The sequence below is a fragment of the Miniopterus natalensis genome, chromosome 13 (genome assembly GCF_054644295.1).
Source record: "Miniopterus natalensis isolate mMinNat1 chromosome 13, mMinNat1.hap1, whole genome shotgun sequence".
NCBI classification, from domain to species: domain Eukaryota; kingdom Metazoa; phylum Chordata; class Mammalia; order Chiroptera; family Miniopteridae; genus Miniopterus; species Miniopterus natalensis.
The window spans coordinates 3,372,014-3,396,226 of record NC_142093.1 but is presented as its reverse complement, the minus strand read 5'-3'; the positions used below and the strand labels follow the sequence as shown (position 1 = coordinate 3,396,226).

Here is a 24,213-nt window from a genome sequence, read left to right as displayed (position 1 = left end):
CCTCCCTCCAGGACCTGACCCAAGCTCTCACTTCCCTCCTCAGCCACATCAGTGACAGGGCCTCAATGCGCCCGTAGGGCCAGTCCCATGGAGATGACTGAACCTGACAAACACCGGGAGTCCCGACAGACTCCAGGCCTGATGCCATCTGAAACTCACCCAGATGTACACTCATCTAAATTGAGTAAAATCACTCTTGAAACAGGGTGGCACCAGCTGGGACCCAGGGTGCTAGAATCAGTGGGGCCTCCCTCCATCAGGAGGGGCCTGGGATGAGCTGCTCCCGCCAGGGTCCTACCCTTGCACTGGTCTGCTCCTTTGCTGCTGTCTGAGCTACAGAAAAAGTGCCTCCGTGTGCAATTCAGGGGCCTCCGTTCCAGGCTGGCTCTGCCACCAGCACCCTCCTATCATGCCCCAGGGCCTGTGACACTGAGTGCGATGCTTCCCTCCTCCAGCCTCTTTCCACAGTGAGCCCTCTGGGAGGCCACCACTGAGATAATATCCAGCTCTGAGGCTGAGACGCAGCCATGCATCTGCCTACAGATGCCAACCCCCCACAGCACCCGTCTCTGGAAGGCAGTGCCCACACTCCTGTCAGCCATATGTCATTTCAAAGGGATGCGTCAACCCCGCCGCATGCCAAAGCCCCTCTGACCTCAGGAGATCCCAGTGGGCGTGGTCGTGTATGAGAATGAAGAGCGTGTGTGGGTTCTGGGAGGAGCTCTGCAGGAAGGACTTAAACCTCGCCTGCGCTTCGGCATCCAGCTTCAGGACGTACTGTTCCACCCTCTGCTTGGTCACGTGCTCCTTGTCCAAGCCGAGCTCCAGCAAGACCCCTGCCGCACAGTGAGAACACACCAGAGTTGTCCCCAACACTGTCCCCGTGTTCACTCACTCAGCAGACAGCCCAGGAGCAGTGCCTTCACAGCCAGCGCTGTGCTCAGCCCCAGGCCACAAGGGTGTGTGAGGCCCGGCTGAGTCAGGAGGCAGGGTCCTCCAGAGGACTGCGGTGAAACCATCTGTGCAGGGCTGGGCCCAGGAACAGCCTGCTGACAGCCTGGCATGTGCACAGCAGCCCGTCCAGGGGACACAGCAGAGCTGGCTTCATGATGTAGCTGATCCCAGGCGGGGAAGGGGGGAAGAGGGGGGAAGAGGGGGGAAGGGGGCGAAGGGGGGGAAGGGGAAGGGGAGGTCCCACCCCCCCTTGCAAAAGCATCTCCCAGCCTGCATCTCCGGGCCATAGGGGATACCACAGGGAATCCTTGAGACACTGACTCTGTGTATTTCATATTTAGTCCCCTTGAAAGCACAGGGTAAGTACATTCAAGCAGGATATCAACACACAGGTCAAGGACCAGAGTGGGGCAGAGTGAAAATTCAAGCCCTCTTTCTCCCTTTAACGGATTATAAACTCTCAGGCGAGTCGTCATCTCTCAGCATGAGTTTCATGATCTACAAAACGGGGGCGACACTTCTTGCCCTGTCTACTGTAGAAGCAAAGACTGGTGTTCAGATCCCAACCTAAACTTGAACAGATCGAAGCTCCCCCATGCAAACACCCCAGCTTACCCCGAAGGCCCCGTACCTGAATGCCAGACGTGGAACAGGGTCTGTCGGTAGGTCACTTCCGAGGGTGGGATGCAGATAAGAAAGTCCACCTTCTCGAAGGACCCTAAGTCCAGGTTCTGGGTGCTGGAATCCGCAATGGAGCACACGTGGGACAGGAGTTTCTGGGCCACGGCCAGCTGGAAGGGCCGGATGTGGGGGGCCTCCAGATTGTAACCTAGAACCGGAGCCCCGTGGAGGTGAGGTGCTGGGAGTGGACGGCCACACCCGGGACCTCTGCTAGGGAAACAGTGCAACTCCGTCTAGTGCTCAGTCACAGGGTGAGGGAAACAGCAGCATTTATCGAGCCCCTGCTCCGGGGTTATTCACCACGAGGGTCACCTCACACACCTGTCCCAGCTTTCAGGAGCACAGAGGCGGTGACCTTCTCTACCTGGAAGGCCAAGGACAGCATCCTACGGAACCTGGCCCCAAGTCTGGACTTTGGAAGAGGCTGCAGGTTTCCAGGAAGAAAAGCTGTCATGCTCTCCAGGAACGTGGTGTGAATAAATATTTTGAAAATCACTGCTAGAAATGCGCCAGCTCAGGAGACGTCTACAGACACACATCTCAGGGTAAACAACCTCTATCATCAAGGACTACAATTAAAATTATATGTTGGATCTAATTTGATGCTAAGGGGAAGCACTGTCCTCTAACATGTCTGTGTAAGCCCAGGGTCCTTGGACGCTGCCTCGCTAGCCCAGACCCTGGCCGCCAGCTCCCCCTCTCACCACTCACTTGTGCACACCGGGGCCACGCCAATGTCCAGGGACGCTGATTTGGTGACAGAGGAGGCAGTGAGGGAGGAAGAAATATGGCTTTGATTTTCCTGGTGAAATTTGTCCAGCAAAATGTCAATGTCGCCCTCTGCCCAAAACAGAATGAACAACAGAAATGGGTTTTCCATCTCATGAAATTCAGCAAACATCTAGGGACACCTACAATACAGCAGGCACTGTCCTGGGCCTGGGGGAACAGAGATAGAGAAGACACAAGTGTCCTGTCAAGGAGTCCAAGCCCTCCGAGGAAATTATATGGTGACGTGTAGATGCTGGGACAGAAGGAACACGACAGAAGGACAGAGAAAAGGGCCCAAGCCCATCCTGGAAGAGGGTCCAGCTAGGGTTTCTGGGACTATGGGTGAGTCCTGAGGGGTGAGTAGCCAGGCAGAGACCAGAGACGGGTACACCTGGCACAGAACCCATGGAGCGAGCCACAGAACACCCTGCTCCAGTGAGAAACTACAAGCAATTCAGAGGGGAAGGTAGGAGCACTTTGGAGAGAAGTGAAAACAACAGGCTCAAGGCCCTCATGTGCCCCCAAAAAGACAGAAACCACACACCCAGGAGAACCCACAGCCAGGGCAGGAAGATGGCAGCCAGGGACCACGCCAGCCAGGGCCGTAAATGCTGATGCACAGGCCAGAGGGGCGGCCACGCACACCTGAACCAAGGGCAGCCTCAGCAGGTCACACGGGATGGGCTCCTCGATGACCTCCCGCTCTGCGTCTTTATTTGTCTGACCCATTCATGAATCTGCGCCTGTCTCACTACAAGCCTACCTGGGCAGAGGGTGCTAAAGAAGGCCCCCAAGGAGTCCACTTTCCCTGTGACCAGCTCATAATTGACTTCTTTCTGGTACTCCGCTGGGGTGAGAAGGCTCTCAGAGAGAATCCGGGCTTGGTATTTCCCTGGAAAACAAGCAACAACTTTCAGGGGATCCTCCACTTCGAATCAGCAAGGGAGCTCCTCGACGGCAGGTGTACGCCTGTCTGTCTCTCCATCCCCCACGCCGGGCACTGTGCCTGGCTAAGACCCGGTGTTCCCGTTAGTTAAATTAACACAGCCTGGCCCTGTGCCACAGGGAGGGTAGTAAGAGGGAAACCCAGAGCACTGGCCTTGGAACCCGACTCTCCCCTGACTCCTTAGCTCTGTAGCCTGGGTGAGTTACTGAACCTTCCCAGGCCCAGTTTCCTCAGTATGAGGCTGACAGTGGAACCCACTTCACAGGACAGTCACGAGAACAAAACAAGACCCTGTTTATAAGACCCGTGGCCCAACGCCCGACACACAGCAGGGGCTCCAGGTTTATTTCTGGGTATACTACTCAAGTCAACATAAAGTAACTATAGATACAGAATGAATTTAGGATCAAAGATTGGTAAAAGACACTAGGACATTGTACGGTAACATACACAAAGTAGGGCTTCAATAAGTGTTTCTATAGTTAATTAAAGGACTTGTTAACCTGCACAACACAACAAGGTCTTTCTTTTTTACCTCCTTTAGTTAGGAGGAGAAACTATGTCTAAGGCCTATCACATGCCTGGTGCTAGGTTTTCCACAGGGTCTGTCCAGCCTCCAAAGCCACCCCAGTAGGGTGGGGGACTGCTCCCCATTTCATCCCAGGAGGAATGGCATATTCTCCAACTCAGATCCAGGGTACGAGTGGCTGGCACCAGGAGGGCCACTGGGCACTCACTGCAGTTCCTACCCAGCAGCTGCCAACCCAAGGCCACGAGGGGCAGAAAGGGCAGAACCGCAGAGGGCGACTGGGAAACTAACAGCCGCTTCCCCGTCTGCCAGGCGGGCGAGGGCCTCACCGGTGACCGCGATGCAGGAGTCGATGGCCGCGCTCCGGCAGGCACAGATGATCACCACGTAGTTGGTCTTGGCCAGCTTGCCCTCGACGAGCAGCCGGAACATCTCGGAGAGGCCCTCGGCCAGGGAGTAGGTGCACTCGATGACATGCACGCTGTCGTTGCAGGAGCTGGCGGCCAGGCCGGCCAGCCAGGGCAGCTGCGCCGAGGTGACGGGCGCCACGGCGCCGGGCGCGGGCGGGAAGGGCTGCGGCGGCGCCTGCTGGTACTGCCGGATCTCCGTCAGGTGCGACTCGCGCCACGAGCGCAGGAAGATCTGCTCCAGGTCCTCCATCAGGGGCACCTGGTCCGCCGCTGGCAGCACAGGGCAGGGGGAGGAGGCCTCAGCGCCTGCCCCACACCCCCCACGTGCCTCACGCACTTCACGTGCCCATGCACCCCAGTGCCCACGTGCCTCACTGCACCCCATGCGCCCACATGGCCACGTGCCCCACGTGCCTCAGGCTCCACATGACCCACGTGCCCACACACCCCATGCGCCCACATGGCCACGTGCCTCAGGCTCCACGTGCCCACACACCCCGTGTGCCCACATGGCCACGTGCCCCACGTGCCTCAGGCTCCACGTGACCCACGTGCCTCACTGTGCCCCACGTGCCCCCACACCCCAAGCACCCACATGGCCACGTGCCCCACGTGCCTCACTGTGCCCCACGTGTCCCCGCACCCCATGGCCCACATGGCCACATGGCCCACATGCCTCACTGTGCCCACGTGCCATACGCCCCACACGCCCCACACGCCCCGCACAGAGGCTTCACACAAAGGCAATGGGCAGTTCTGGGAAAATGCGTTTAAGATCATTTAAAAACAACGGTGATCTAAGTTATTTGCTGCATCGTGTTCCAGATGCCTGGAGATGCAGTGAGGATAGGAAAGCAGCCATCGCCTCACCACCCTAACAGAACCACAGCTATTTTGGTATATTGCTCAGTATTTCGCCGCCCCCAAAGGCAGGCTTTAAATTGCTATAAGGATTGTGGGCTTAGGACTTCAGGGCTCGTTACTTTCCTCACCATCACCCCTAATAGCGTTTCCAGGCTGCTCATGATCTTCAGGAAGAGCCCTGATAATGGACAGCTGATGTCCATCAGAGCGAGGCACCTGCATCTACTTAGCAATGTCTCTATTGTTGGTTCTTTTATTGCCTCCAAAGGATCCTTTATAAATAATTCTGCAGTGCACATCTTTCTGTATAGAACATGACGTCCTCAGTCTAAATTCTCAAATGTGAGCTTACTGAGCCAGTTTCTACAGATCATCAGACTGTTTGTAGATGGTCTAAACGTGTCAACTTTTATGTTAAATACCTTGCTGACTGGTCAAGGTGGTAAAAGCAGCCAGCTGCACCAGTGAGTTCTGGCTCGAAATAGCTCGTCAGCAAGGTGTTAATGGCACAGATTGGTTTAATTGCAGCCTTAGCTCCACTGGACACCATCACTCGGGTTGTTGTCAATAATTTGAGAAAATTTTTACTTGTTTCATTGGTTAATTTGCATCTCTTTAATGATTAGTGAGATGAAATACTTTCAACATTGGTTTCCTACCGGGATTCCCTGGTTTATGTGTCCAAATTTTATAATTGGGTGAGTTGGAGGCAAGAACACCACACTTCTGCTTAGAAGATGTGTTCCCATCCAGCCCCACCCGGCACCAGCTGCAGAGCCCTGAGCTCTCCTATGAGTTTCCCAATCTGAAAAAATGGGGATCACACCGCCCACTCACTGGGCTGTGTCACAATTTCACTGGGTTTGCTGTTCTATCTCCCGTGTTTATACTCTTTTCCCCAAGCCCACATCCCCTTCGAGAACCCCCCCCCCAAAGGCTCCCAGGGAGTTCTCCAACCCACTCCAATGTGGGTTATCCACACTCCTTATACACCACCCATCAAGGTCACCGATCACTTCCATATGCCCCAAACCAACGGTCAATATTCAGTCTTCACTCAACTTTCGGCAGGTAAATCACTTTTGAATTATCTCCATGGATTTTGGCCTATTTTAAGCCCTTCCCAGCCTCTCAGGGTGGTGACCACTGCAGTCCCTGATAACACTTGCCAGCACATTCCCTGGATTTCATTCCCACCACCCACAGCTGGTCTTCACACGGCTGCCAGCGATGGTCAGGACGAGGGCTTGGGCACTTGCCCCCACCTCTAGCGATTACTCCAACAGAGGTTCCCGCAAGAGGGGAGGGACTCACCCAGCTGGACCAGATAGTAGACAGTGAGCAGGAGCTGCATCTCCTCCGAGATGGGCTGGATGGTGGAGGCTCCGTATTGTTCGTACGCTCTGGAGATGGACTGGGAGTTCTGGTAGCACGTGTACAGGAGCGGGCTCACGACCACGTCGTTCAGGTTCCCACAGAGGTAAGGGAAGTTCCCGTGGCCTGTGGGCAAACAACAGCATCCGCCCGTCAGCTGGCCTCGGGCACAGCCTGGGGCCCCACGAGTGTGGACGTCTGAACTGAAGGGAGTTAAAGCAGGCAGGCGAGTTGCCTCTGTAGTAACTCAAGTGCCCTTTCTCAAGGAAATGTCCAGCTTCCAGCCCTTGCTCACCTGGGGTCCCTGCTCTCATGACCAACTGGGCAGTAGCGTTCATTTAATCCAATCCCTTATTTTACAGGCGAGAAGTGAAGGCCCAGAAAGCAGTGCCAAGGCTGAATGGCCACCCGAGCCGTTCCTCCAGCACCGACTCGAGCGGCTCATGTGGGTGACGCCTTCTCAGTCTTTGCCAGCCAAGCCTCCCCAGTGACCCCATGTGGGATTCTGCCTCCATCTTCCCAGGACTCTCTGAATTTGGAAAATAAATCGCTGTGCAGACCAGAGACTCTGCACACTGACAGGCTCAACAAGGACTTTAGCAAATGTACCAAATTCGTTCTGATGACGACTCTCAGAGGTGGGAGAGCCCAGGCCAGGTTCAAATCTCTTCTGCGCCATTCATTAGTTTCGTGACCCTAAGCAAGAAGCTTAACTTCTGTGAACCTCAGTCTCTACATTTGTAAAATGGGATAAAGATAGGACATCATTGTGGGGTTCCTGAGATGAGCAAATGTAGCAAATGTGCATGAGCGTCCCCTGAAAGGCTGGGCCTGACTGCATGTGCATGGGTGTGCATGTGTGTGTGTGTGTGTGTGCATGTGTGTTGCCAGGTAGGTGCCATCATCAAATAAGTCCTCACATTTCAAGGTCTCCCGCTTCATTAGAAAAGGGATTTCTTTAGTTGAGCCCAAAACTGACCCCCACATAGCATACATACATTAGCCTACTCACACAAAATAAGATCAAATCAAGTTTTGTTTTATGTTTCTTCATGATGACCGTGGCTGTCTTTATCCAACCAAAGTCAGAATTCATAGTCAAAAATACCAGCGGCATAGAGTGACGACAGAACCATCCCCAGCCCGGCCCGGGGCTCCTGGTCTCACAAATCAGCGAGGACTGAGCATCTATCTCTAGTCCTTGGTGCTCAGCACCAAGCCTGTCACCTGTCACCTGCCATCTGCCACCATGGCAGGAGCCTAGAGAGGTCGAGTAAGTGAAGGAAGGAGAGAACAAATGAACACCCCGGAGTGAAATCACTTCACTCGGGCCTGTCGTGGAAAACAATGACAAGCTCTATAGCTGTTAACATCTGATCGGGGGCCACACCTGTGGCTGGTCTGCTTGGTCTTTTCATTGCCCTGGAAGGAGTTTTGGCACCTTCTCAGGAGGACACCCTCGGGCCGATGCCCGGGTGCTGCCTCTAGCCTCGCCCCCTCCGCCCCGCACTGCGCCGCGGGACTTGCCTTTAAATATCACCGGCTTGGCCTTGCATATCTTCAGCAAGTTGTCAGGAACAGACACGGGTTCTCCGGAGGCCACCACGGGAAAGGTGACTGAAGCTGGTTCCACCAGGCCAACCTGTGGCATGCAGGCCACGCCCACACTCTCTGGAAACATGCCGAGGGTGTTAGGGAGACACACACACGAGGCATCCATCTCCCGCAGACCCAGCGTCAGGCGGCCAACGCATCTGCTACAGCGTGACCCTATCCCCCCACCACCACCCCCCCGCTGGCTGCCACCGGGGCACCCAAGTCTTGGAATCGCAGATTTCTGAGGTCAAAAGCATCTTCAAGGTCACTTGGCCCAACTTCCCCACCAAATGACCCATCTCCTCTTCAGTATCCCTGACAAGCTCCTTCTTAAATTCCTTTAGGATCAGGGAACTCATTACCACGCAGGGACCCTAGGCTTTGTGACACAACTATAATAGAGAAAGAGAGCCTTTCATTGTACCCAAGTCAGCCTCCCTAGAGATTCCTCACCAACACACACACGCCACCAGCAGCCAGCACCGCCACCACTCGTAGCTGAGCCTTGGGTTTCTGACAAGGCTCCTGTCACTTACCATACTTCGCTCTGTTCCCACCACCCTGGGGGTAGCCCCCGTCTGCAGCTGATGGAGACTCTGGAGACCACCCTTTGTGGCGCTTCTTGGGGGGGCCGGAGTTTGATAAGATACCTAGACAACATCCAGAGAGTGGATTAGGCTGTCTCTAGGGAGGCGCTTCAATAAAACATTCCCCTGACTTGCAGAATACTTATTTGTTATATATTTTAAAACCACAGTTTACAGTGGGTTTTAGCATCTACTGAAGTATCTGGGCACAAGAAAACATCTTGTCAGTCTTTGTAAATGTTTCATTCCATTGCAGGTGTGTAAACTTCAATTCGGAGCCTTAGCTCCTTCACCTTTAAAATGGGTTGATAAAACCTACTCTGGAAGGGGCTTTGATCAGGACTAACGAGAATATATGTAAAGCACAGAGTTTGGGTCCAATAAATGGTAGCCACCAAGACCCACAGCAGCAACAGCAGCATCTCACATGCCAATGTATTAACACCTGTTCCTCAATCCACCACTGAAGTTTCACCACTTGGGGGCGGTACCGATCCACAAGTGCCCTCTCCCACCCCAGCCCTGAAAGCTAATTTCCGACCAAAGAATCCCGGGGAACAGAAGCTGGTACCCACTGCTGTTCATGAGTCATCCTGCCCACACTAGATGACAGCACGCCCGTGACTCACGCTATGTTCGTGAGTTATTCAAAATATCAAGAACTGGTTACCATACTTTTATGACCAATTTTTTAATGCAAAATTTCCTCTACATTTAAAGCTACACGTTCAACCCTGACTGGCTTATGAGAAGGCTCCTGGCAGCACAGAGGAGAGCACTGGACTCGGAGTCAGAGAGCTGGGTCCCTGCTCTGCCTCAACTCTTCCTCAACCCACAGCCTCTGCTCTAGCAGGGGGTCTGCTTAACCCCTCACTCACCTCCTCCTCACGCGGATCCTCGCCTCCTCCGTCCCTCTTCCTCACTTCCTCCCAAACCATCTCTAATTAATGCTTCCCCCGCTGTCAGCTGCAGCTCAGCTGTCACCTCCTCCAGGAAGCCCTCCCTGGACAGACCAGCTCAACGATGATGCTGATGTGGGTGGCAATAAGGTGCCCTTAGTGAGCTGCTACATGTGCCCTGACTCCATGTAGCACCTCGTCTGATCCTCTCAACAGGCCTCAGAGCAGAATTCTTCCCGCCAGACAAGGGAACATTTAGCCAGAAGTCTTATCCAAGGTCCCCCGACTAACAAGAGGCAGAGCTGGATTTTGGATCCATATTTATCTGATGTTCCCATGATACCAGGACTCTACAGCCCTCCTGACAGGTGGCTCACAGTGAGACAAGCATGACAGGCTCTCACGGCTGCTTGGCAGAACCGGTCACCCAGCACCAGGGCCTGGGCACAGCCCCACGGACTCAGGAGGCACCTGCCGACCTGGCTAGACTCTCCTTCCCAGCAACACCAATTCCAGGAGGCTCCCGCGTCCCCCCCCCCCCAAAGCCTTGACCCCAAGAAGGGCAGGACCCCCAAGACAGGCAACGCTACCTAGTGCCGAAGGCCGTGGCATGGCCGACAGCTTGCTCTTCACCAGCTGCTGCTGTTTCGGGGAGTCTTTGCCGTTGAGAACAGCTGGGCCCGCTGCTGCGGTGAGTGAGGGGTGATCGGGGGCTGGCCCTGGGCAGAGAGAAAGAGATGGAGCAGGTCAGCTCACCGCCCGCTCGGCGCGCCCAGCGAGCCAGAAATTACTTTTCTTTCATTTTTTCAAACTAGCTTTTCATTGCCGAGCCCCATCGGGAGGACAGACTCCTGACACAGAGATTCTGCGCCTCTGAGAAAACGTATACAAACATACACACATGCACACGCATGGGCACACACATGCACAGGCTCCTGCAGTGAGCACTCCCCACTGGAAGCACCGAGGGACGGCAGCGGCCAGCGGGGCTCCATGACCCCAGGACTGGCCCTGAGGCTTCCCAACTTCCTTCTACCTTCTCGTCGCCCTCAGAGTCAGGTGTGTATCAGGAGCTGTCAGGTGTGTGGGCACCGAGGTCGCGGGTGCTCACGGGCTGGGCACACTGAGCACATGACACAGCGTGCTCTGGTCTCACCTGTCTAGTCTCACCTGCCCCTCCCTGGAGCCCAGTTCCAACACTGACTTAGTGCCCATTACCCAGCAAGCTCAGTGCTGCAAACGGGGTGCAGAGGGATCCCACCCCCCACCAACAAGGGGATCACATGACATAGCTAAGAGGAACGCAGAACACCTTTCCAAGTTAAAAACAAAGCGTTCAGGGTTGAAAACTATTCCAAATTCAAGGTGAAATGCAAAGATGTGGCAGGAAAAGAGAACACAAACCACGCGGCCGTTTATCCGAAGGTTTGGCTGCGCAGCCAAGCAGCCAGGTGGCTCCCTCGGGGCTGCTCTGTCGCCTCACCTGCTGGCTGCGCCCCCACGGGGATGCTGGGGTTCGTTCCAGGAGTGGGCTCGCCGGAGAAGGCAGCCAGGGGCCCAGAGCTGTCCAGCGGCGGGAAGAGGGCACTGGAGCAAGGGCTGGGGTTGGCCTGCCGGCCTCTGAACTCTGCGGACAAGACACAGCCGTGAAAACCAGCTCACTGCTGCCCCACCCGTTAGAGGTGACCTTCCAGGCTGGGGTTTGACCTTCGGGAGAGCCAGGTACGCAGACAACTGTAATAATGGGGCAACGCCACCCTGTTCTTTGTTTCAGTGCAGCCGGGGAGGAGGGGGTGCGACAACCCCCACGGCTCCGTGCCGAGGGCAGGGGTCCATGCGAGGGACACGGACTGCCAGGCGAGGAAGAAGCGAGCATTTGTGGAAGAAAGATGAACAGAGGATACAAATGCATCATCCGGTCGCTGCCCTCAGGTCCAAGGAAAGAGCAGAGCGTCGCTCAGAGGTAAAGGTAAAGCCGATTCGTCCCTCCAGCCCGTGAGCCGCCTCCGCCCCAGTGAGGCGAGAACCTGCCAGGTGCTCGGTCACAGTGAGTGATCGGGACCCTTAACTGGTCCCACGGCGGGAAGAACCTGCCGCCCCGGGACCTAGAAAATGACTGGCACTTAGCAGCAGCTCCAGAAATATTCAGTGAGTGATGTAAGAAAAGAGTGACAGGGGCAGTGGGGGCAGGAATGCCCAGAGCCAGCCCCTGCTGGAGCCCCGATTCTACTCAGGGGAGCTGGCCGGGAGATTCCAGTGACCCCAAGTGAACCAACGTGGACACGTGAGGGGCAGCAGGCGGGTTCTCCTGGTCGTGTCACTGAGAACCCTTCTAGAACATGCCCCTCTCCTCACAGGCTAACTGGGGGTATCTCAGGAGCAACCAAGGCTGGGCCTCTGAAATCCAGCCCCTGCTTCTCCCGTCCATAGCTGACTGTGGCCATGGGCCCCTCTCCCACAGGGGGACAGAGGGGGGGGGTGGAGCACAGTGACTTCTTCAAGGACCGGTGGAGTGGAGGGCATTATTCAAGTCAAGTTTCTCTAAATCAGGGTTTCGCAGCCTCGCACCATGGACACAGACCAGATAAATCTTGGGGGGGGGGGGTGGCCTGTGAGCTGCAGTGTGTTTGGCAGCCTCTCTGGCTCCCACCCATCAGATGCCAGCAGCACCCTTCAGTCGTGACAATCAAAAATGTCTCCAGCCTGGCCGGTGTGTCTCGGCGGTTGAGTGTCATCCCACGCACTGGAAGGTTGCGGGTTCCACTTCCGGTCAGGGCACATGCCTGGGTTGTGGGCTCAGTTGTGGACAGAGCCCGTATAGGTACAGGAGGCAGCCGATCCATGTTTCTCTCTCTCTCTCCCCTCCCCCTTTCCCTTCCTCTCTCTAAAAATCAATTTAAAAATCCTTAAAAAAATGTCTCCAGATAATGCCAAATGTTCACCTGGGGACAAAGCCACCCCCACTGGAGAACCCTCTACACACTGGCCACGAAGAGGTACAGCATAGTGTGGCCGGCCTCTGCCAGCTTTCAAATGGCCCACACAACTAGGCCGACGCTATAAACAACACACCATAATGCAGGCGGCATTTAAATCCCACAGACTGCCCTCTGGCCTGCAACCCTGCGGGCTGCAGAGCTGTCCCTCTGCAAAGTCCTGCTGACGGCACCTGGCTCGCCCTGGGGACACGCCCTTCACCCGCCCCGCCCTTCGGAGCTGAGCCGCTCACCTGAGCCTCTCCAGCAAATGAGGGGTCCTTTGGTGAGAGCCCCCTGCGCGTTGCGCACCAGGTAGTACTTCAGGTGTTTCTGCTTCTTGGGCTGGGTGGTCAACTTCAGGTTGATGTGGTTGGAGAATTCCGTGAAGTAGCAGAAGCCTTTCTTTCCACAGCCAACGCAATTCCCAGAGAACCCTGGAGGAGGGAACAAGGCGTGAGCCCCTCCACCTCCCACAAAGGCCTCTTCCAGCAACACACCGTTCATCCAAACTCTGACCACCCATGTCCTCTACACCAACCCGAGGACTCCACAGTGAAGGTTCCCGGCGCCTCGGTCTGGCCCGGCAGTCAAGACAGCCTTGACTCCAACAAGAGGACCAAAGAGACTTGGTCACAGGCGGAGATGGGCCCAGACGAGCCTGGAAGACTGGACTTGCTGAGGGGCGTAGAGGAAACTTTACAGGACCAGCGCGGTCTCCTTCAGCCGTCAGCCCTGGCCAGGCACCGGCAGCACCCGGCATGGCCCCGGCTTCCTTCAGTGCCGGCCACTTACAGAATCTCAACACTTGCTCCCTGACACTAGGTGCATTAGGAGACGGGTGGGGAGTCCAATTGCCATCCCGGAGTCAAGGAATTGGATCCCATGAGTTGCTGAAAAGAAACAAAGAGAGCTCCATGCTTGCAGGCCAGGGCTGCGTCAGGGAATGCCGGGGGCTCAGCAGCCGAAGGAGCGGAGACACTGTGCTGGAATGTGGCTGTCCCGGTGTCCCCTGGCTACCCGAGGCCAGGAAGAGCCTTTCTGGGAGGTGACAGAGGCTCCATGAGCTGGGAGGCTCTGGGAAGGCTGCCTACACGGTGGTGATGGCAAAACCACCTCCCATGGACCATTAAAATCCAGAGAACAGGCTTGAGAAGACTTCAGGGACCGTAAAGTCTATTCAGACACCCCCTGCTCCAGAGACTTCCCTGTCCCAAAGGGCGGCCTCACCATTCTCCAGACCCTGCACCTCCTTATTGCTCAGAGGGCCCCCTAATGCCTCCCTTGGTGTGGCCACATGGAGGCGTGAGTTGCGTCTGTGCACATACGTGTAGGCGCACGTACTAGTGCTGGGCACGGGGCAGATCATCAGTAAAAATCGGGAAGGAAGGAAGGAGGCAGGAGGCGGGAAACCAGGTAACTGTAAGAGTGAACCCTGGGAGGTCTCTGCACACACTTTGAAGTGATAAACATTTTTATTAATCCCTTTGTCTCCAACGTGGGAACCTTGAGAAACGCAGCTCAGCTGCCATCTAAGGATAAGTCCCCGAGAAACCTTCCGAGGGATTCTGAGCCCAAGTGTTGAAAAGATAGATGGATGGGCAAGAAACAGAACCACAAACCCGAGGATGCTAAGAGCAGTTTGCCGAGGCCAGCGCTGCCCTCCCTGTCCAGGGACAGAGCAGAGGCCTCTGCTCCATGAGAAATGTGGGCTGTGGGGCCATTTCAGAAGCAGGGATGGGAACCACAGACCACAAGAGCCCCGCTTTGTGGATCCGAAATGAAGGGAGAAACCTCGGCCTTCCTGGGACAGTCAGTATTTAGGAAGCTGGCCAGCAAACTGCTCCCCTGCTTGGCAAACACTCTCTGATCGGGAGAATCCGCTGCTCTGCTGAGAGATGACCCTGGGCCAGGGAGGGCCAGCCAAGAGAACCACAGGACAGTTCACCAACCGGGCCCGGGAGACCGAGAATGGTTTAAACCACCCCAGCTGAACATGTGCAATAACTCTAATCTTTCAAGAAATTGTCTGAAAGGCAGTAGAAGTTTTCATGAGGAAGACTGTAATAAGCCGTTCTCTTTGGAAAGCTCCCTGAGGACTTGGAAGTCTATAATAATCTCTTTAGAAGATAGGCTTAGAAAGCGTGCCATGAAGCCCAAATCCTCAAATTCCTGCCAGGCACAAATATCCAGACCTGAGAAAACCAGTCCCTCAATGTCCTGTCCCACGGAAAACAGCCCATAAAAATGAATCGCTCTTGACCACCCACAGCAGCACTCGGCGATTTCCCCACGGGGCCAGGGTTGCTGTGTAGCAGCTGCAGGTGGCATCTGTTTAACAAGCATATCCTGCACGCATGCCTGCGTGTGCGGCCACCAAGCCAGGCTCTCCCTTCTGCTGGAGAGAAAGCTCCTGTCCTGTTCCCTCCTCCCTGCAGGGGAGCATGAATCAGAGTGACCGGGTTCAAATCCTGCCTCACTACTCATGCGGCTTTGGGCTGGTTAATTAACATCGCTGAGCTTTGCTTTTCTCATCTGTAAACAATATAACAGCAAACATTGATTACACACTGACCAGGCACTGAGGCAAGCACGACACATCATAAATGTTCTCTTAAACCTCCAGCAGCCCTCGAAAACAACTCAGAGGTTCCCCAGTTTCCAGATGAGGGAATCAGGCACAGACAGAAAGTAACTCGCCCATGGGGGCAGGGTGGGAAGTAAGGGAGCTGGGATTGAACCATTCGGCTATGTCATGTCCTCACAAAAATCCACCTTGAAGGAGCATGAGGAGGGTAAAGTGCCCTCTATGTGTTCAGCACACAGTGGGTACACAGCAAACGTAATTTCTTCTCCCTCTCTCGGACAGGCACAGCTATATTAGAGAGCAGAGCTCAGGGCGGGTCAGGAGACTCAAGTCTCACCCTACCTAGGCCATCACGGCGCTGACATGGGGTAAGTGGTTCGCTCTCTCCGGGTTCCAGTTTCCCAACCATAAAAGGGAAGGTAAGAACTAAGTGAACCCTATGCCCCCTTCCAGAACCAAAGTTATATGATTCGTCTTTGAAGCATCCACAGTGGCTTCCTTGGGGCGCCGAAGGTGGTCTCTGAGCACACAGCTAATGGCAGGCTGCAGGAGGTCCACCTGGGACAGGCCCCAGGGGGTGGATGGTAAGAGGCTCAGAGGTCCCAACGATCACAACACCATAATTATCTGGAATCCTGCAACAGGCTAGTAACTAGCCTCAGGTCCCCTGCCTCAGTTTCTCTTTTAATAAAAATCAGTTATTCATGTGACCTCCGAGAGATCTTTCTAAAATGCACATTAAAACATGGCAGTCCCTTTATCTGAATACTTCCAATGTTTCTCCTATAAACTGTGAGAGGGAAACAAGGAAGGAAGGGCATATAAATAAAGAGAGACAATAAATTAGGCTTAAGAGACACAACAACCACATGCTTTGTAAGAATCTCATCTTGAGCTTCATTTAAAAAACCAACTGTAGACGAATTTATAAAACAAACCTTTAACACCCTGGAGGTTTGGTAATATGAAGGAATCAATGTCAAATTTTTTAGGTATGATGATATTACTGGATTTCCCGCAAAAGGCCCTGATCTTTTAGAGATACAGACTGAATCATTTAGAGATGAAAAGACAAGATGTCTGGGGTTTGCCTCAGAATAACTTGGAAGGTCGGGAGGGAGGAAGAGTTATAAGTGAAGCAGGGCTGGCCGTGTGTTAGTAGCTGCTAAAGATGAAAGGCAGACGCGTTAGACGGCTGCCTTGCTGTCCTACCCCATAGTTAGAAAACAGCTCCCTGGGCACGGCAGCCTTCTCCCAGCTGCAGCCACAGGAGTCCCCACCGTCCCTCCAGCACGCCATGCTCCTTCACACATGACGTCCCTCTACCCGACACGCCCTTTGCCCTCTAGGACATGAGTCCCAGGGTGAGGTCATCTGGATTCAAATTCAAGGCCTGCCATTTACTAGCTGGGTGACCCTAAGCAAGTTGGTTAACCTCTCTGTGCCTTTGTTTCTTCACATATAAAGGCTAGATAGCAACGAGCCCGTCTCACCGGGTTCTTCTAACCAAGAATGGTTCCTGGCACAGGATGGGTCCCAGTAAAGTAGCTGCTCTTCATGTCCTTCCCCAACTGGCAAAATTTCACTCATCTTTCAGGGCCCAACTCAAACACCCCCCCGAGGCGGCTTGCCCATCCCTGGGAGCTGTGCCCCCTTCACGATCCCCGCCACACCGTGGACCTGGGCTGCAGAGGTCTGTGCAGGGTTTGCTCCTCCGGCCCCTCGAGCGCGCCTCTGATCCTGCCTGCCTGCGCTCTCCCACCAGACACCCAGCTCCCGAGGAAGGACGGGGTCTGACTTGGCTTCGGGGCCCAGGCTGAACTTCAGGTCCGCCTTCAGTTTGGGGGTACACATTCCAAAAATGCTTAATTATTTGCCTGCTGAGTAAACAAAAATCTTGCTTACTCCCATCTAAAAATGAACATTCTACTTATATGTTTTCTTCCGATGTATTACTGTAAAAAAATCTGAAACACACACCTGGATTGTAATCTTTCCACTTTCTCAGGCAAAATCCCTCCACTGATTCAGTCACTAGAACAAGACTCTCTTCATTATCAGTTATGGGCGGGGAGCTGGCCAGTGCTTCCCCCAAGATTATCCACAGTTCCAGTTTATAGGTCACTAAAACTCACTGGGCCCCGTCCCCCGAGGGCTGCGGGGCCACCCTGTCCCGGGCAGACATCCGGGCTGATTGCAGGAAACCTAAACAGTGTTAAGTGTGCAAGCTGAGAGCATAACGTTATTTTAAAAGAAGAAAGCCTCGGCTATTACCAGCCGGCCCTTGTTACCCACCTCGATGGCTTTTTGGAGAGCAATTAACAAAGACGCCACTTCCTCCGTGCTCGCCGCCTGAGGAGCGGAGGCTGTTCCGGGCCGGGGCTGAATGAACTGAAGGATTCTTGTCTCCACATTTGAAGGCACAGGACCTCCTCGATTTACTACCCTCGCAATTCCTTTACAGTCACAGGGTGGCGGGATGCCGGCGAGCCCAGGCCACCGCCCCATCAAACGCTGACCGAGCCACCAGGCCGGCTTCCCAACACGGCTCAGCCAAGTGGCCTCATAAGCAAATTAAATCTGAGGCGCAATCAGTGACTCTGGGAGCTTCTTTGCCATAGTGAATTTCCTGGGATTTTTCTTATTTTCAAGAACTAGTTACAATAAGCCCATGAACCTGCCCAAAAAGTTGGCTTAAACGTTCTTTCTCCCTGGTACTTATTGTCCCAGAACCGTGTCTGTCTCTCCAGTCAGCACTTGTCCGCCTGTTTCAGAGTTTATTCAAGGGCCATGTCCCCCCACCCCCACCCTCAGGGCAGGAACTATTCCTGTCCCTTCCAGGGGTCAATCCTCACTCTCCCCCCCCCCCCCCCCGCCCCACTCTCCGGGCTGAGCACAGTGCCCCAGACAGAAAATGTGCTCAGTAAATACCCCCTGAAGTGTGCTCACCCACCCAGCACAAAACTGGAAGTTTAAATGTTTGTACACATAGTTCACCTAGAAGTTTTTCCCATAAACTCTCATAATCAAACTGGCTTCCACAGCGAAGGTTGTTCCCGAGGCTACATCTGCAATAGATCATTGCCAAGGAAACGCGGGGCCAGGCGGAGGGACCGGGAGCACGCGTGGGCATGGCCTCCCCACCTGTGGGTGAGGACACTGAGGCCCGGCCACCACAAGCAAGCTGTGGTCACAGGCAGGGCTGGAACCCAGCTCTCTGGGCTCTCAGTCCAAACCTCGAGTCTCCCCTGATTTTTGCTCTCCTGATGGAGCAGTGTGCTGAGCACAGGGCCTGGCACACAGTAAGAGCTCAATAACTGTCCAAACAAACAGAGCCAGGCTTGGTAAGCTTGGCCTCAACGCTGCACGGACATCCGGGTCTCCACAGACATTGGGGTCTCCGTGAGCCGCCGGTTATTTGAAAGATCAAAGGCGTGGTGACCTTGACTAGGATACAGGCCATGAGGTATGATCGTTCAGGAAAGGGTAGAATTTTTTTTTTTTTCCAATCCTCAAGTGGAAGGGGAAGAGAGAAAGAGACACGCATCGATTGGTTGCCTCCCACACGCGCCCCGGCCAGGGCCGGGGTTGTGCCTGCAACCTGAGGTACATGCCCTTGACCAGAATCGAACCCAGGACCCTTCGGTCCGTGGGCCGACGCTCTAACCACTGAGCCAAACCGGCCAGGGCAGGAAAGGGTAGAATTTGGAGCCAGGAAGAGCTGAGCTTCAATCCGGACCCGGTTCCTTTTCCCGTGAACCTTCGGGCAAGTTCATTAACAGGTCCGAGCCCACCTATAAAGCCAGTATGAGAACGACAGGCCTCGAGCGGTCAGAGGCAGACCACAGGAGGGACGGACGGAGGGAGCGGGCAGGGCCCCGGGTATGCGCGCCCCGCAGGCAGGAGCCCGCACCCAGCCTTCCCCTCCTTCTGCGCCCCATCGATCGCCCCTGGGAGGGTCTAGGACGGGGTCTGGACCCCATTCCTGACACGGGTAAGCACGTAGGGGAGGTGTGACGAACGCAGGTACAAAGGACGAGTGCTAAATGACAGGCTTTCTACAGGAAGGTCGTACATTCTACAATCAATCTCATTTCCATTCCCTCCCACGAAGAAACAGCCCACCGAGAGGCATAAGCGATGTGTGACATGCTGGCGAAGAGGCCCCCAAGGTGGCCTATGCGCCACCCCCGAGGCCTCCCTTGTCCCCGCCCACCATGCGGACAGAGCCCCGGAGAAGGGCAAGGAGGGACTTACCGAGAAGCGCGTTGTGCCCGTTGTCATCGGGCAGGAACCTTTTGTCCACGGCGCACACCAGGAGATGGTCGGGCAGGCTGGGGGACTTGGCGCCCACGAGGAGGAAGCCCGCTGGCACGTCGATGGGCTCGCTGGAGATGGAGACGAGACGCAGGTCCTTCCCCGCCTGGCAGAACCCTAGGAGGAACGGGCGGGCTCACCACACTGCCCGGGGGTGTCCGGAGCAGGAGCCACACGACAGACGGATGAGGGCATCCTGGGCCTGGCAGGGACCAACCCCTTCCTCTGGATGTAGTTGACTTTAAAATGAATTCCTGCCTGGCCGGGCATGGCTCAGCGGTTGAGCGTCAACCTAGGATCCAGGCGATCGGGGTTCGATTCCCGGTCAGGGCACATGCCCAGGTTGTGGGCTCGATCAGTGACTCTCTCATCATTGATGTTCCTATCTCTCTCTCTCCTCTCCTCTCTCTGAAATCAATAAAGATATATTTTAAAAATAAAAATAATAAAATAAAATAAATTCCGAGAGCCCTGGTCAATGTGGCTCAGTGATTAGAGCGCTGGTCCACACACGGAAGGGTCACAGGCTCAACTCCCGGTCCAGGGCATGTACCTGGGTTTCAGGTTTAACCCCCCGCCCAGGTCAGGGCGTGTGCAGGAGGCACTGATGTGTCTCTCTCACATCGATGTTTCTCTCTCTCTCTCTATCTCTATCTCCCCCTCCTTTCCACTCTCTCTAAAAATCAATGGGAAAAAATATCCTCAGGTGAGAATTAACAAGGAAAAAAAAATTAGTTCTGAGAGGTAAAATTACACCCACGGTTATTAATGACACTTAACCCCATGTTTTTATGACGATCGGGGTCACCATATAGTTACTGTACAAATGAAGCTCAACAGGAAAAACTGTAGACAAAAGATGGTACATTAAAATATATACAAGACAAATCTGCAGGAAATCGCGAGCGATGTGATACTTCTCACGCCCGGCATTTCACGGGAATGAGGACGGGAGAGTGGCAGGAATAAGGGGTAAGGACCTGGTGATCTGGCTGCTCCGGGCAGGGGTCTGGGGGCCCAGGACATGGGGAGACTCACAGCATAGACTTCCGCTCTGTAACCTTTTGTACTTAAGAGCTTTTAAATACAGGGGCGGGCTAGCGTAGGTTTACAGTGGTAATACAAACAAATAATACAATCATTAATAAGTAAATATACAAGAATAAACTGGCTCGTGTACTCACAACTGTAAACCTGCTTATGCCCACCCCTATATGTATATTTCCTATTTAAAAAATAAGTGTCGGGCCCGGGCTGAGTGGCTCAATTGGTTAGAGCCTTGTTCTGCTACGCCAAGGTTTCGGGTTCGATCCCCAGTCAAGGCACATACAACAGTCAACCAATGATGCGTCAATAAGTGAAACAACAAAAATCGATGTTTCTCTCTCTCTCTCTCTAAAGTCAATAGAAAGAAAAAAAAATAAGTGTCCAAAAATTATCTGGGAAAAAAGGAAGAAGGGACACGCTGAGTTTTTGGATGGGCTCTTCTTTGAGTTCTTGATGAGGCCTATTTAGCCTGATCCCCGATGCTGCTTCTATCGTTAGTTTCCGACCGACTGAGACTATGAGTTAGCGAGAACCCCGAAGATCCCCAGGCTTTCCCTGCGGACCTGCAGCCCTTTAGAAAGTTCTCCATGTGCACCTGCCATGCCATTTACAACTCACTGTCTCCAAGCGCTCCCTCTGCCCCAGGCGGAAGGCAGGACACGGAGACCTGCGGGCCCTGTGTGGCACCAGCCAGGTAAGCTCTGCAAAGCTCCCGTCGATCACCCGCGGGGGAAGTGTTTCTGCCCCCAGTTCGAAGATGTGGAAATCAAGGCTCACAGCGGTTAAACCATTGGCTCAACGCTGCTAAGAGGTGGGCCGGGATGGGCCCTGTCTGCCTTTCAGGCTTGGGTGGTTCCCTTCATCCCCTTGGGGAAGGTCAGTAAATTCTCTGAGATTCAGGTCAAGCACCCAGCAGGTCTTCACCTCCACAGCCTGGGTCCCCCCTGGTCTGCAGAGTGACCCTGCCTTCTGGGCAGCTGGGGACACAGGCTGTGGGCAGTCAATGTGTTTACTGCATTTACTTGGAAATTCTTTGAAAATCACTCTAATGACCATTTTCTTATTTAACTCGGTGCCCTTTTAACACTTGGACTCTGGGAGTCCTACTTCTGAAGAGCCAATGTATTAGCTTCCCTTTTCCTGGAGAAGCAGCCCCCATGAGGGCCGATTTCCTCCCCGGCCCACCGTCCTGCTCAAGGTCCAGTCCAGACCCACATGCAGGTGCAGGGGCCTCCACAACCCACCCGATCACTCCTCCTAGCCCTGCCCTGCCACCTCGGGCCCCCATCTAAATACACTGCTGGCAGTTCCCCAAACGGGCCATATCCTCACCCTGCTAAACCTTAGCACATGCTGTTCTCTGCCTGGAAGGTCCCAGCTCAACCAGTCTCCCAGCTAACTCCTGCGAATTCTCTGAAACCCAGATAAGGGACCACCTCCTCCAGGAAGCCTTCCCCTGCCTGTGTGAGGAACCCCTCCTGCGCTCCCACACACTCCTGCTTGCCCAGCCCACCCTACCAGCACCTTCTACATCCTGTGGAAGTGTCCGCCTGCCTAGAATGCTCCATCAGCACGAGAACTCTGGTACCTTTTATTGCCATGTTTCCAGAGCAGGGGCTCAATGATTTTAATTAATTAACTGACCAAATCACTAACTAGCGACACCTCTTGACCGTTCTGGTGACAGGACGGATGAATTCGGAAGCGGTCTGGCCAGTGAGTGGCAGAGCCCGGAGTTTATCCAGGTGTCCCTGGGTGCCAAGCACAAGCGCTTATCCCTGGACCAAGCTGTCACCCCACCAGGCGTCTCTACGCCTCAGTTTCTCCACAGCAACATGGGATTAACATTACTGATTTTACAGGCTTCCTGAGATAACAAGTATCTGCTTTTCAACAGTAAAATGCCAACAGATGTGAAAGATTATTCCTACCCATCAGGTCTGAGTTAAACATGCGTGCGGCACAACCACACCTGAGCTGGGGAAATAGATTTTAGTCTTAAAGTAACTAATATAGAAAAGTGAACTTGGGGCTCTGAATCCACGGGGAGACGTTGAGGCTGTCCATGACCTGGCCAAGGGGCTGTGAGCTTGACCGAGCCCCCAGGGCGTGGAGTAGCCAACGCCACAGGTACGAGAGGGCACCCGGGCCGCTGCCCGCTGGGGGCCTGGGCACAGGGGACGCCCGCAGCACACAGCCGCAGACGCCGGGCAGTGGGCACTGCCTGGCAGGGCTGGCAGGCTCACCGTCCGTGGTGCAGCATCCTTCGGGGGGAGGGTGCATCTGGTAGGGGTTTGGGGGGCAGCTCGGCTCCAGCCCCGCTTCCCCCTCTTCTTCCTCCTCATTGTCAGCTCGGCTTCCACCTAGAAAGAGGAGAGGAGAGGGGAGGAGGCAGAGGAAAGGACTCAGCCAGGCTCCGCTGCCGAGTCACTGATCAGTCCTCAGCCCCACGGCAGGTCAGGCATCCCCCCCCCACCCCACGCCCCGTCTCCTAGAGGGAAAGCGGGGGCTGGCTCAGGTCCATGGCTCTGCCAAGGTCACAGGGTCAGACTCCCAGTCTTAGGACTTCAAACTCAGGGTCACACCTCTTCCCATCCATCAGAGCTGCGTGTCTGCACACGCACTAGGGTTCAATCCGTATTTAATGGGTTGAAAAAGACAGAGCAGGCCGGCCAGTGTGGTTCAGTGGTTAGAGCATCGGCCTTTGTGCCAAAGGGTCTCCGATTCCATTTCTGGTCAAGGGCACGTGCCTCAGCTGGAGGTTCCCTCCCCGCCCACCCCCATCGGGACGCACGCAGGAGGCAACCAGTCGATGTATCTCTCACATCAGTGTTTCTCTCTCTCTCCCCCCCCATTCTCTCTCTAAAAGGCAATGGAAAAAATATCCTCAGGTAAGGATTAAAAAAAAAAGAGAGCGAGCCCGGCCGGCCGTGGCTCAGCGGTTGAGCATCGACCTAGGATCCAGGCGATCAGGGTTCGATTCCCGGTCAGGGCACATGCCGGGTTGTGGGCTGGAGCCAATCAATGACTCTCATCATTGATGTTTCTCTCTCTCTCTCTCTCCCTCTCCTTTCCTCTCTCTGAAATCAATAAAGACATATTTAAAAAAAAAAAAGAGAGAGAGAGAGAAAGAAAAGACAGAGCACGAAACCTGCACGGAGCAGGCACTCTAAGAACCTCTGGGTGGGAGGCACCGTGCTGTTAAAATCGACCATTTTACAGGGAAGGCCACTGAGGCGCAGCGGCCCGTGATGGCCCTCAGCTGTTCAGTGAAAAGCGAAGGCGCACAGGCGCACGTTCCCAGGTGTGCCCGACGCCCACGCTCACGGCCTCGCCACCAGCTGCGGCGCCGTGGAGAGCGCAGGACAGCGGGACCGGCCCCTCAGGGCGCGAGAGCGCGGCCGCAAGGCCTTCCTGTTTACCCGAGGGAGGAACCCGGGTATCGTTACCGGAAATACAAGCACACCCCAACTTGTCACACCCACACACAAAGGGCCGTCCACGCAGGGCAAGGCCTGTTAGGAGCTCGGGGAACTCGTGTTTTAGGAGTAATGTCAGACGGGGAACTGGCCAGGAGAGCCGTCAATCAGCGTGGAAGCCCCACGGCTCCCTGCGTGTGAGCTCTGCCAGGCAGCTTCTTGCCGCTCCCTACAGACTCTCAGCTCCTGCAGAGTGG

General features: G+C 54.7%; 1 protein-coding gene across 6 annotated transcripts in view; it reads right to left on the bottom strand.

The window, feature by feature from the left end:
- Window positions 1–24,213, bottom strand: part of GREB1 (growth regulating estrogen receptor binding 1) — a 90,139-nt gene that overhangs the window by 30,091 nt on the left and 35,835 nt on the right. For all 6 annotated transcript variants that reach the window (XM_087823350.1, XM_087823351.1, XM_087823352.1 and 3 more), the window contains 13 exons: window positions 22,784–22,900; window positions 19,431–19,607; window positions 12,841–13,023; window positions 11,095–11,238; window positions 10,202–10,330; window positions 8,662–8,775; window positions 8,057–8,200; window positions 6,470–6,655; window positions 4,211–4,561; window positions 3,170–3,298; window positions 2,347–2,475; window positions 1,586–1,783; window positions 656–836 (listed from right to left, as the gene is read on the bottom strand). In XM_087823350.1, the coding sequence (XP_087679476.1) occupies window positions 656–836; window positions 1,586–1,783; window positions 2,347–2,475; window positions 3,170–3,298; window positions 4,211–4,561; window positions 6,470–6,655; window positions 8,057–8,200; window positions 8,662–8,775; window positions 10,202–10,330; window positions 11,095–11,238; window positions 12,841–13,023; window positions 19,431–19,607; window positions 22,784–22,900 (2,182 nt within the window). The remainder of the gene's footprint in view (window positions 1–655; window positions 837–1,585; window positions 1,784–2,346; window positions 2,476–3,169; window positions 3,299–4,210; window positions 4,562–6,469; window positions 6,656–8,056; window positions 8,201–8,661; window positions 8,776–10,201; window positions 10,331–11,094; window positions 11,239–12,840; window positions 13,024–19,430; window positions 19,608–22,783; window positions 22,901–24,213) is intronic.